Source organism: Mandrillus leucophaeus, unplaced genomic scaffold (assembly GCF_000951045.1).
Source record: "Mandrillus leucophaeus isolate KB7577 unplaced genomic scaffold, Mleu.le_1.0 Scaffold636, whole genome shotgun sequence".
NCBI lineage: Eukaryota > Metazoa > Chordata > Mammalia > Primates > Cercopithecidae > Mandrillus > Mandrillus leucophaeus.
In genome coordinates this window covers 613,355-626,540 of record NW_012106875.1, presented here as the reverse complement: position 1 = coordinate 626,540, position 13,186 = coordinate 613,355, and the positions used below count along the sequence as shown (strand labels likewise).

At 38.7% G+C, this 13,186-nt stretch overlaps 1 protein-coding gene across 1 annotated transcript; it reads right to left on the bottom strand.

The window, feature by feature from the left end:
• Nucleotides 1–7,938: 7,938 nt before the first annotated feature.
• LOC105554248 (chromosome unknown open reading frame, human C8orf48) lies at nt 7,939–9,369 on the bottom strand. Its single transcript, XM_012000631.1, has one exon. The coding sequence runs from the start codon at nt 9,225–9,227 to the stop codon at nt 8,286–8,288; it is 942 nt and encodes a 313-aa protein (XP_011856021.1). The 5' UTR covers nt 9,228–9,369; the 3' UTR covers nt 7,939–8,285.
• Nucleotides 9,370–13,186: the final 3,817 nt, after the last annotated feature.

The window sequence follows — 13,186 nt, the reverse complement described above, 5'->3', positions numbered from 1 at the left end:
TATATATATATATGCTCCCAGTTCCTCAAATAGAGCTCTTTACACCTTTTACGTGGTGGTGCTAGGAGACTCTTTTGTTCTAATATTTGTTCTTTGACCCCCGGTTTCTGGCACAAAGCTCCTAAGACTGTTGTAATTTAATGAGTGATAGGAGAGTCTGGCACAGGGCTCCTAAATCCCTTAACATTTCCTAGGTGATAGGAGTCTCTTTTGTTCTAGTGAGGTGACTCCTGGTGGGCTTCTGGATAGCCTCTGAATGGGAGCTGGTTGCCAGAGGAACCAACCTGTAATAAAAGGTTGGAACTTTCAGCTCCACCGCCTCAACCTCTAGGGAGGGGAGTAGGGCCGAAGGTTGAGTCAGTCGCCAATGGCCAGTGATTTACTTCATCATGCCTACGTGATGAAGTCTCCACAGAAAACTTAAAGGACAGGGGTTCGGGGGGCTTCTGGGTTGTTGAATACACGGGAGTGCCTGGAGCGTGGTGCACCTGGAGAGGACATGGAAGCTGCACACTTCTTCCCCCACACCTTGCCCTATGCATCTCTTCATCTGTATCCTTTGTAATATCCTTTATAATAAGCCAGCAAATGTGTTTCCCTAAGCTCTGTGAGCTGCTCTACCAAATTAATTGAACTTGAGGAGAGGGTCCTGAAAACCCTGGACTTAGAGCAGGTCAGTCAGAAGTGTAGGTGACAACCTATTAATATTACCTGCTATGGGCATCTGCAGTCGGGGGGCAGCCTTGCAGGACTGAGCTCTTAACCTGTGGGATCTGACCTTAACTCCAGGTAGATATGTCAGAATTGAATGAATTCTAGGACACCCAGTTTGTATCCACTGCAGAATTGCTTGGTGTAGCGGGGAAAACCCCACACATATGGTGTCATAAGTGTTGAGTGACTGTGTAAGAGAGTAGGAAAATGCAGTTTGTTTTTTCCTTCAGAATTGGTGTCAGTGAAGTGAGATTTGCTGGAATGGCTCTGACTCACTGAAACATGTGGCTTGGGATGAGAAAGGATAGCTTTTGATTAGAGAAAGGAGAAGCCATTGATTCCTGGGTGGCCATGTGGTCATCCTCGGTACAGAGCAGCAGCTGTGCTGAGTTACTGAAGGTCAAAGTTACCAGTGAATTTGAGAGACAGAGCCAGCTCCCAGGGAGTTGGTTCACTGGATGCACAAAGAAATGCAAACTAGTTTTTAAAAAATAAAATGTTGAGTGTGTGAGAGTAGGAATTACACTTTTTTTTTTCCTGTTTCTATAGAACCTGATCCTCAGTGTTATAGGAATAAACATTCATGCTTCCATCCCTATGTCCCCACCTCCTGTGGCACATCCAAGGAATTAATTTCAATCAATTGGCATCCTTGAATCCAATAAAGGAACAATTTTCATGGGTGAAGGCCCTAACCTTAAAAATAATAATTTGAGACTCTCTACAGGAAGAAACTTAAAAATATGAGCAGGGTAAATATAACTCTCTCCTAACAAATTATATCCTATAACCACATACACACATATATTAATCCTAGATACAAAGGAGGAAACAAAAGCCCAAAACAGTGGTCATAATTTGACTCAATCAGAAATGAAAAATTTATTCAAATAATTTATATAACAAAAACATAAAATATTTGTTTTTCCCCTATATAGTGTAGGTTCTAAATTAAGTTAGCATCTACTGAGATGGAACAATTGGCAAAATTTTATGACACAAATTAATGCTGAATTCAAATTATGGTTATAGTCAAGGATCCCATTAAATTTAACTAAGATATACCTAAAATCTGAAGAGAATTATTGAACATGAAAGAGAAATGCCTCACCTTAACCACTGCAAAAAATACATTGCCTAAATTCTTCATAATCATAGAACCCATTACTCTAAAACATGCTGTGTGGACATGGACACTGACCCCATGCATAATAAGTTATAATTAGATGCGGTCCTTGCCATGTATAATAGGCTTGGTAAGTTGGGGCTCTACAGACCTCCCTCCCTACTGTCCAGCGAAAATAGTTAATACAAACTGATATAAATTAAAGCACAGTCTTCAAGGAGTGAAACCTATTATAAAGTCCAATGTTGGGAGGTGTTTATCCCCACTCTTTCTCCAGTAACAGCCCAGTTTGGACTGTTCTTAAACCTAGAAAGAATTAATGGTGCCTTATGGTGGATTACCACAACCTTAATGCCATGGTTCCACCCGTGAAGGCCCCTAAGCCCAATATAGAGTCAGTAGATTCCATCCAATCAGCAAGTGGTAAGCACTTTGCAGTCAGAGATATCACTAATGTGTTCCTCTGTTCAGTGCCTTTTTCAACAGCCACACGTGGCCCTCACCTTCAAAAGGACACAATATATCTTTTCCAAGCTACTCAGAGGGCACTTGCTCAGCTCTATCATTGCACACAGTCTTTGCAGCCTAGGCTTTAGCCACATCCAACTTTCTCCAGCAACACAGACACAGCACTGTACTGATCATACCCTCCTCTGGGGAGATTCATTTGACACACTCACTGAAGACATGCGAATGCTCCCGAAAAGAAGAGAGGCATTTCTCTGCACATAGCACAAGGCCCTGCACACCAGTTAAATTCATGAAGATTATTGGGTAAGCTGAGGACTTCTGTATCTGTAAGAAATAGCAATCGACTCTCTCAGAACCCACAATGTTAAAAGAAGTTCAACTTTTAGAACTTTTCAGGATCTGGAGGCAACATATTTCTATGTTTACATTTTTCATATATTTCAATGTTTACATTCTCATTATAAATTTTACTGATGCCTATTTATGCTGTTGCAAATTGTTCCCTCTGGAATTGTGTCCTCTAGAACAAAGAACTCTAGATCTGGTCAAATTGCAATACAATTGGCACTCCCATTGATGATCCCTCTCCCCTCCCCAGAAAATTCCTTCACTGTAGAGGCTTTATCAACCTCTTCACAAACCTTCAAACCCCTTAACTACCTGGGAATCCCTTGGGATTTAATGAATGAACAGCAATGGGGGTTTCTACACTTTAGGTAGAGTATGAAAACTATACATGATGTGTCTTACTGAGGAGCTGCTGCTTTTCATCCCTTAATCCAGCCATCCTTGATAAAGAGTGGGATCCAAGGGCCAGTATATTTAGCTGAACTTCAGGCAGTCAATTTGGGCTACAATTGGCTCCATCTATGCACTTTTACAGGCTATTGCCAATGGTCCAGCCCTCTGATTCTGCCAACGGTAGCAACAACAACTAGTTATCCAAGATTTGCTCCTTTGAGGAAAATAACTATGGGAATCTCTTGCCACATAGATACTCAAAATTTGTTAGGGTTACACATGTCTTAGTGCATACTAAAACCACAATACAAAGTCTTCCTTTATACCCCTCAGAATTCCAGATATTGTTCATAATGACCAAGGCACTCATTTTACTCCTCAAAATACACAATGCTGGGCTCTCAAACAAGGTGTTCAGTGAACTTTCGCTGCCCTTACCAGTTTCAGGTGACAGGCCTGAGAGAGCACTGTTATGGTACACTGAAGCTAAAATTTAATTAAATGAAACATGATGTATTTCAGCCATCAGTCAAGCATCAGGGATAAAGTGTAATAAAAACTAGGACTCCATCGTTTTCATGTTTAACAGCTGAAAGCTTTCAAGCCCCACTTCTTCTGCCCCATATCTGTGCTAGCTGATAAAAAAGCCCTTATGCTCCCTTATTTGGTGTGGCAGGACATTCAAAATACCCAAGCCCCAGTCCAGATGTGAGAATCCTCCCCGAAGCCCCACACCCTAATTATAATGAAAGTCATGCTAGTCTCTTTCCTCACTTTCAAGCCATTTTCAGATCTGCTTGAGAGCTTGCGCCTCCTACCTCCCTCCTAACCCTCATTACATGAGTAAATAAACCTTCATACTCTCTCGGTGCATATGTGGCACCATTAGTCCTGACATCCAGTACAAATTTTGAGTGGGAGGACTACAATAAATTTTGTCCTAAGCATCAATTAATACCTCAACACACAGTGGGCTCATCAAAATTAGGCCTTATGATTGCATTAGACACTTTGATGGAAGTTTGCAATTTTCACTGTAATCTGAGGTGACTGCAAGTTGGAAAATTTCCGAATTCTCCATTCCAAAGGGTAATTATCAACTGATAATCGAAGTTCAACTATGTTTTCGTTTTGTGTTTCTCAAATTAACTATTTGTGTATTTATTTTTTTATCTGTCACTTTCAGGCAAAGTTGAGGGAGAGCTCACACTCAGTCACAATTCTTTTCAACCTGTTTACTATGTTGCTGCAGAATGAGCTAAATTACTGTACTAGGTTTCATCATGAAACAAACTAACACGCTTAAAATTGGAGGTATTCTAAGCTGGGTGTCCCAAACATGCCTAAACAGTTCTGAGACTGGAATTTGAAGGACTCAGATGTTCAGCATTGAGCTTACTTTTCTCTCAGTCTGGCATCATCACTTACTTCTGTTTCAAGAGTTCCGTTACTATAATGCTGTTTAATAAACAGATTTGTTTCTAGGCACAGAATTTTAGTCTATTTGGTAATAAATCTAGATGACAAAATATTAAATAAATATTTGTATGATTTGTATATTATAATCATATAAATTACACATTTGTATAATTATGTACTAAGTGGCTAGACACATTTTTAGTGTTGTGGAAACAATTATGAAAATACGTGGTTTCTTAGCACCTCATCTGATGAACTTTCCATTTCACCTGTATTAGAATCTCTTGGGTGCAGCTTTAAAGTATTTGGAGAAAAGATATCCAACCCCTTTGAATATATTCAGGGGCAAAATATATATGTTAGGTTTGAGCATTAAGAATTTTTATCCTATTTCAAAATTTTAGAAAGTCATCAAATATGTCTAAAATTAATGATAACTTTCTACTTGAAACTGTGTATTGCCCAGAAATATCTTTTTATATTAATTGTTTAAAATGAAAAATGCATTAATTAGCTGCACAGTAGCCAAAAAGTGGAAGCAATGCAAGTGTCCCTCAGCAGATGAATGAATACACATACATGTCACACATACACATTACATATACATACAATGGAATATCACTCAGCTATAAAAATGAGGTTCTGATACATGCTACAACTTGGATGAACCTTGACACCAAGCCAGACACGAAATGACAAGGACTGCATGATTTCACTGATATGAAGTATCTCAAATAAGCAAATTTATAGCAATAGAAAGTACATTTGAGGTGACCACGTACCGGAGGGAGGGGAAAATGGGGAGTTATTGCTGAACGGGTCCAGAGTTTCTGTTTGAGGTGATAAATATTCTGAAAGCAGTGGTGATGGTTGCACAGCATTATGGATGTCATGCTACTGAATGGTACTATTAATAATGGGTCTACTAATAATAGTTCAAGCGGCAAATTTCTGTTATGCAGATTTTACCCCAAGAAAAACAAAAGGAAAAAAAAGCAAGGTGCTGAAGAGAGCACATAATAAACAATCTTTGGTGTTTGTATTTACATAAAGCAGCACTGGAAGAATACATAAGAAATTAAAGTAAGTCGTTATTTATAGGTATATCAATATTCAGCCCCTATCCAATAATAAGGTTGTATTGGTTAAAGTACAGAAATACTTCTGGTGGGTAAATGTCCACTCCCTGATACCATGAATTCTCTCCTCCTGTGCTCTCATCCCAAGATACCTGTCTGCACGATGGTCCAGCAAGTACAGAGTTAACCCCGGCAGGACAGGAGTCTGGTAGGTTAGTCTAGAATGAGGTTGGATAGTTACAGGGTAGAGGGGAGACTCTGCAAACTAACCTTTCTAATATTCTTTCAACTCTTGATCATAAAAACAGGACAATAGAATTTGAGAGCTGAAGGAAGATGACAAAGAAGAGGGAGAGTATGCCAGGAGAAAAGGGAAGTTAAGAGAATTTAGGTGAAACGAATGAGCACATAGAAATCATAGTGACACAAAACAACTCAGGGAAGTACTGTAGAGAGGATTGAATATACGAGGGAGGGATAATATGAGAATAGAAAGGTAAAATTGGGCCAGATGTTAAAGAACCACTATGTAACCTTAATTCCTTTGAAATATTTCCATAGCAGAGATAAACGACTTAGAGTTTTGTTTTGTTTTAAATCAAGAGAATTACTTGAACAGATTTGTGTGTCAGAAAAATAATTCTGGGCTGCTGGGCACGGTGGCTCACGCCTGCAATCCCAGCACTTGGGAAGGCTGAGGCAGGTGGACTAGTTGAGCTCAGGAGTTCCAGATCAGTCTGGGCAACATAGCAAAGCTTCTCTACTGAAAATACAAATTAAAAAAAATGTAGCCAGGGGTAGTGGCATGCACCTGTAGTCAGTCCCAGCTGCCGGGGAGACTGAGGTGAGAGGATCACCTGAATCCTAGAGAGCGAGGCTGCAGTGAGCAGCAATTTCACCACTGCATTGCAACCTGGGTGATAGAGCCAGACCCTGTCTCAATCATAAATACATAACAAATTTAAAAAATAATAACTCTGAGAACTGTATGCTGACATTTAGGAACTGTATGCTGAAAGTCTTGCTGAAAAATAGTTAGCTTGGGGTTGAGTTGAAAAAAAAAGGAAGAACAAAAGATGACTCAGATTTCTAGCTTGGTTGACTAAAAGGGTGGAGCATGACCTTTAATGGGGGAATTCTAAAGGGAAAATTATTCAGAATTTTGATTCTGTAAAACATGAATATACTGAGATGTCAAAGACAAAGCATGACATAATATGGATTTCAAATAAAAGGTTATTATGAAAATGGTAATGGTTATTTTCCATTTAGAATGACTAAGAGGAAATATGTTAAATTTTATGGGAAAAAATAGTACCTTTATACATAAATGAAGGTCTACAAGAGTAATACTGAGGTACAACACAAAAACTCTTCTATGCTGATTTTTGCAAAAACAATTTGGTTTTTCACCGAGATAATTCAGGTGTTAGATATGTAGAAAAGCGACCTCCAGGTAATGCCACTAATTCTATGGTTTTATATTTTGATAGAGGAAATAGATAATAAATGACTTCTCAGAATGCCATCTAACATTTTTCCCCATAAATGGGTTTTCAAAATGCCATGGTATTCCTTGGGAAATAATACTGTTTCCTTTACTGTTTCCTATTTGGATGAACAACAGAAGTTTCATAAAATCTTCATGACCAAAATGGCTGTTTAGATAATTTGTTCAAGCATTCTTCCCTCAAAACTCAACACCTGCCCCCAGCTTTATTTCGTTTTCCCCCTACAACTAAATTTTGCAAGGGGTACTCTATATCCATTCATTATTTACTTACATTTTTCCTCAATCTACTTTGTCTATCCCATTTCTATAAGTGAAATGGCTTTTGCTAAGGTCAATAGTGCCCAATACATGACTAAATCATCTTTACATGGCCTCTCTGTTGATTGATATGGTTAGATAATTATCCTTCTTTAAATATTCATTCCTTAGCATCTATGACACTATACATTCCTGATTTCCTTGATCCCCTTGATAATTTTTTCACAACCTTAACTGCAGGTTGATTTTCCTCTACTTGGTCATTAATTGACATTTCTCAAGGGTTGGTATCAACCCTGCTTCTCTTCTTACGCTAGTCACTTCCAAAAGAGTTTGAGAATCCGTTGCTTCAATTTCCAGCTATGTTCCATTGATCCCCACCCTTCCCCCAGCCCTTGCCAATTTATTTTGCACCTCTAGGCTATACCTTTCCTCTGAAGTGCAAAAATAAATAATCAAATGTTTCCTCAAACTGTCAATGTGCACACCCCCACTGCACCTTATATGTCCAAATAATCATACTCTTCATCACTCCCATCAAACACAATCCTCTTCTGGTGTTCCTATCTTAATGAAATTAATGATCATTCATGCGGGCGCACAAGTCAGACACTTAATAACATTTCAAATATCTATTTATTAATTCCCCATAGCCATTTGATCGCCAAACACAGTTATTACTTCTTAAGTTTCTCTTACATCCCCATACTACTTTGCTTCTGTACCATCAACACCCTAGCCCAAACTACCAACATAGCTCTCTTGGATTTTTGTAAAAGTTTTTGTAACTATTCCAACCACAACAGTGCCTTCTATAATCAGAAAAAAAAAGTGAAAGTTCTTAATCCTCAAATCTGTGAAGGAAGCATAGTAAAGTCTTAAGTTAGTTTCCCAAGTGCCTGTAGAAATTATGGTAATTACTCAAATACACAACAAAGACATCTATCCACATTACACATTATCATTAACAATCACCAGCTCTGGTTTGGTTAGAGTAAGTGGCTTGAGAAGTGGCAAAGGGTAAATGACAAGCACTATTTCCATCTCGCTGCATCTTCTGCTCTGTATCTGATCTTTCAAAACCAGAGTATCTGATATGACTTTTCCCAGTCAGTCTTTTCCAGATTATTCTGGGGTCATCTGAAAGCCTGGGGAAGTCTTGATGTGCTTCTCCAATACGGGTGAGAAAGTCTTTGGTATGAAGATGTTCATCTATTTTCTCTTGAAGTAGAAATGACTCCAGTAAAGTCTTCTTTTGTTTCAGAAAGGTAGACAGGGCCAGCTGTGCTCTTTTCCTGTTACAATCGGGACACTGAGAAGATATGTGTTGCTTAGCTGCTGCCTCCTGTTTTGGCGTTGTCCTCATGTTTTTAAAGTAGATTCTGTTCAAAAGTTCATCGGGTACAGTACCACTTAAGGCATCTCTCTCTGCAGCCTCTGCATCCAATCCAACATACAGCTTTTTATGTCTGCCACTCGTCTTCTTCTTAGAATCCCCTCTATGATGAATCAAATTTATCTTCATGGTGCAATAAGACTGCAGGGCATTCAATTCTTCATCGGATACCTGAGTGATTTCTGTTTGAAGTTTGGTGTCTGGTTGGTGCCGTTCAAAGTCAGAGTCTTTGCTCTTGAGGTAGTTGATCCATTTTTTACTCAACTTCTTTTCATAATATTTGAAGTCCAAAAGCTCAGATTGTTTGTCTTCTTGTTCCAAGCTTGGAGTCTGCTTTTCCCTCTCCAGTTTGCTCCCAGAGGTCAGGGGCGATGACTGCCGTCCTCCAGAGGAGCTGAATGAACTGGAAGTCTGTACCTCATCAGTAAAGCTCTTCAAAGTCTCAGTCTCATCAGAAAGGTTTGCCAGAGCACTTTCGTCCGTTTGGGCCAATTCTGGGCAGATGGCCATCACAATGCATCAGGCTCGGTTCCTCATTTCCTTTGCCCAGGTTAAGACTGGCTCAGGAACCCGTCAGGAGCGGGCCCCTCCAGAAATGGCTCTCAGTGCCGTCAGCTCTGCGTAGCTTGTCTTCCGGGAGACGCCGCCTTCCCAGATGCCATGGCAACGCGGGCCGCTCATGCGCAGTGACTGGCCACCCTGCGGCGTCCCGCCTTTTCCTCCGCGCTCCGCAGCGCCCACTTCGCCTGCGCTGCTGACACTGGGTTGGCGATTTCTCCCTTTCTTCTGCACTCTCGCTTCTCTTTGGTGCTAAAGTCGAGTAGTCAAGGGGAAAAGCTTGCAAACTCTGTTTCCCAGGGGTCAGACAGGTGGCACACGTGTGTGAGACGAATAGAGTTAGGTGGCCTGTGACAAATCCGAACGTGTACGCCCGCCTAAATGCATCTAGATTTAAAAATCAAGCAAAACGCGCTGGACAACATGCACAAGCAAAAACTTGTCTGCAGGGTTTATAGCCAAGAGACCTCCTTGTAGACCATGTCTTTGGAGAAAAGTCAAAATACAGAAACCATTCTGTAAGAAGTAGTGTTCTGTGCTCCGGCATTCTGACGACCTTGAAGTTTGGGGGGCGGGGGGCAGGGGGAGCACCTGAATTTTCCAAATCAGTTTATCTGAACTTTTGTCTATGCAGGTGCCCCCTGGCTGGCATATCCACGCCCGTCCTCACTCTTAATATGGTTAATTTATCCTCCTCCTCGGAGTCTTATCTCCTCAGGAAGGGCTTAATACCCTCCCCTGTCCTAAACTCTTTCCAGCCTTTTTTTTTTTTTTAAATAGTGTCCAACTATGGGATTGTATGAGTATCTGATTATGAAGGCTGAAGGCAGAAATCATCTCGGTGTTGCCGACTAGTATGTGTTCAGCAATCAGCAGACACATAGCAGGTGTTCAAGAAATCCCTGTTGAGTGAATGGCTATGGAACAAATAAATCTTACCTTACACAGGTCCAGAGGACTTGGGGAAATAAGTACTGTCAGCTCAGGGAAATCTAACCTTTTTTCTAACTGAATTCCCAAACTTGGGCTATTCTTCAGGATATATTTTTTATTAATGGGTTTATTTAAAAAACACAGTAGAGTTTTATTAATTATCGTGAGAAATTATAAAATGTTAACTCTACAGATGGACTTTTCCTAGGCCATAATAGTTCTTGAGTCTAGGTCTTAGTCAATGTCTAGGATAATTTTAAGAGCCTAGACACCCTTCTTTCTCAGTTTTGTCTCTCTCTTTTTCTTCCTGTGTTTGCTGGGGATTGGGGGGGTATTATTCAGGTCTAGCCAGATATATTCCCCAAATGTTCATTTTTGGCAAAGAGTTAAAGTCAAATATTCAAAAAGCATATCTCAAGTATATGAGCCAACTTCCTATTGAAGATAAGGAGACTCCAACTTCATTTATTCAACCCAAATTGTATTTTGTCATATAATGGTAGTCTTTACAAAAGAGATAGCATGTAATTTGTGAATAATTCCAAGTAATTTCCAGTAGGGCTCAATATTTTCATTATTTATTTTTATTTCAAATCTCTGCCTCATTCTCTGAATATTTACATTCATATTTACACACTATACATGTTTTATCTATATCTTATCCATAACATTGAACAAGGAGGCTATACTTTAAATAAAATCTATCTGTGTCTTCTAACATGCCAAATGTCTGGGGTAATCTGTCTTTTTTATAAAAGTGTCTTAAATTTCTCTTGATTTTTAAAAATAACTTTATCCTACAAGGAGATAAAGGTGGGTGGGAAGTTGTATAATTAATTTCTTTGTAATATTCAGCGTGACCCAGTGGACAGTTTTACATTCTAGTAAGTGTGTTATCTAAGGAATAAAATATCTCAACAGTACTATATTTGTCAAATAAGATTCATGAAAACACAGGTCAAAGTTTGATTTTAAACAAATATGAAGAGTAATAGTTTTCCTTTGGAAATCCCAAGCTTCTCGCCGTCTCTCAGGGGCTGCTGGGAATGTCAGAATCCTTCATGCACCAAGCTGTGGCTGCTTATGGTGGGGATTGAGAGATAGGAAGAATAGAAGAGAAAGAGTCCAATCAGGCTCTCTTGGCCTAACCTTGCTATGCCCCTCCTATTACTGTTCTGCAGCTACTTTCTCTTCTTCGTAGTTCCTATCAGAGAGCAGGGCCAAGGCTTTTCTTCTAGCTTTTTCCTTAATGATCAAGAATCATTTGCAGCTATAAGGCCAACCCCAGAAAGAAGAAGTCAAAACAAATTCGTGATTCCCCTTCTCTCTTGCTTTCCTTTCCTATGGAGGGAGAAAAGCAAGCTTTCAGCATCTGTCACTCTGGCAAGCAATTCTCCTCCCAGATATCATAACCGTTTCCTTGATGAGTTGGCATTTGGCAGGGACCTCTTCCGAGTGGTGTGCAGGGTACAAAGTGGGAATCTAGTTTAAGTATAAGAGAGACCACGTTGACAGAGCCTTCAAAAATATTCTACCCTTTACATGAACTTTTCAAGTAACGCTGTGCTTGGTTCCGTGGATCCAGCAAGATGAAATGTTTAGCTGTTCTCCTAGGGGTTAAGTTGAATGTAACAAGAATCTCACTGTAAGGGCCATTTTTTTGAAGAAAAGAATCTTATATCACTCATGATGAAAAATAATTTTATTTATAGTTGTTCAATATGTTTTTTGTGGTTCACCGGTTGTTCTTTATCTTCATTTAAAAAGTTTTTACCTCACGAATATCTCGATCTTTGTATTCTGTTTTCTGCATCTTTGTTTTTATTATTTTTTTCTGAAATTGGTCAATTGCCTTGTGACTAGCTATCTTCTACTTTAATAGCTATTTTTTTTTGCAAAAGTAATAATATAGGTTTACTGCAGATTTTTTAAAAAAAGAAAATGATAAACCACAAATACTGATTTTAAGCAGAAGCTGACTATATTCTGACTTCCCAAAGATAATTACTATAAACATTGATAAGTATTGTAATGTTCTTTCTTGAATTTCTTAATTAAAACCTAGATTATATTGAATTTTGGTTTTATGAACAGTTTTTTCCAGTTATTAATAACTTGAAACTTTGCATCATTGTAAAAATTATTTTCAACATAATTTTAAAGGTGGTTTTGCATTATTTGATTCATTTAACAACTACTTTCAGATACAAGGTATTTCTAGTTTTTTTTGCCATGAAAAATTATTCCTTTAGCCAAATATATATATTTGTAGCTATATGTTTGGGATAAATTTCAGAAATCATAATTCATGGGTCAAAATTTATGCACATTTTAATGCTTTTGAGATCTGTTTCTCCTATATAGATTAAATTGACAGATCCTTCAAAAATATTCTACCCTTTACACCAATTTTTGCAAGTGCCAGTGTGCAAGGTTCTGTGAATCAAGCAAGATGAAATGTTTAGTTCTTCTCCTAAGAGACTAAGTTAAAGATGCCAGGAATCTCGCTGTGAGGAGCTGTTTCTGTGAAGAAAAGGATCTTACATCACTCATGATTTTTTAAAAATTAATTTAGAGTTTCGTACATCATTTTTTCTAGGATATAATATTATTTTGTCCATAAATACTTCATTTTGTATCTCTTACAAGTTAGGCCTTTTTAAAAACAGCCACATTATGACCACATCTAGCACATAATGATAAATCTTTAATATCATCTCATAATTATTTTGTGCTCAAATTTATCTGACTGCCTCAAAAATGGCTTTTTGCAAGTTGAAGTGTCAGAATCAGGATCCAAACAAGGTCCACCGACTGCATTTGGCTAACGTAGTCCTCAAGGGTTTTACTTCCTAACAGTTCCAAAGTACAAATACTTTTGATAAATGAAAAAGTGAAAAGGAACAGGAAGAGAAGTATAGTTTTATTCTCTGTTCTTGCTATTATGTTCCCTATAGATAATCATAATTTTAGAGTTT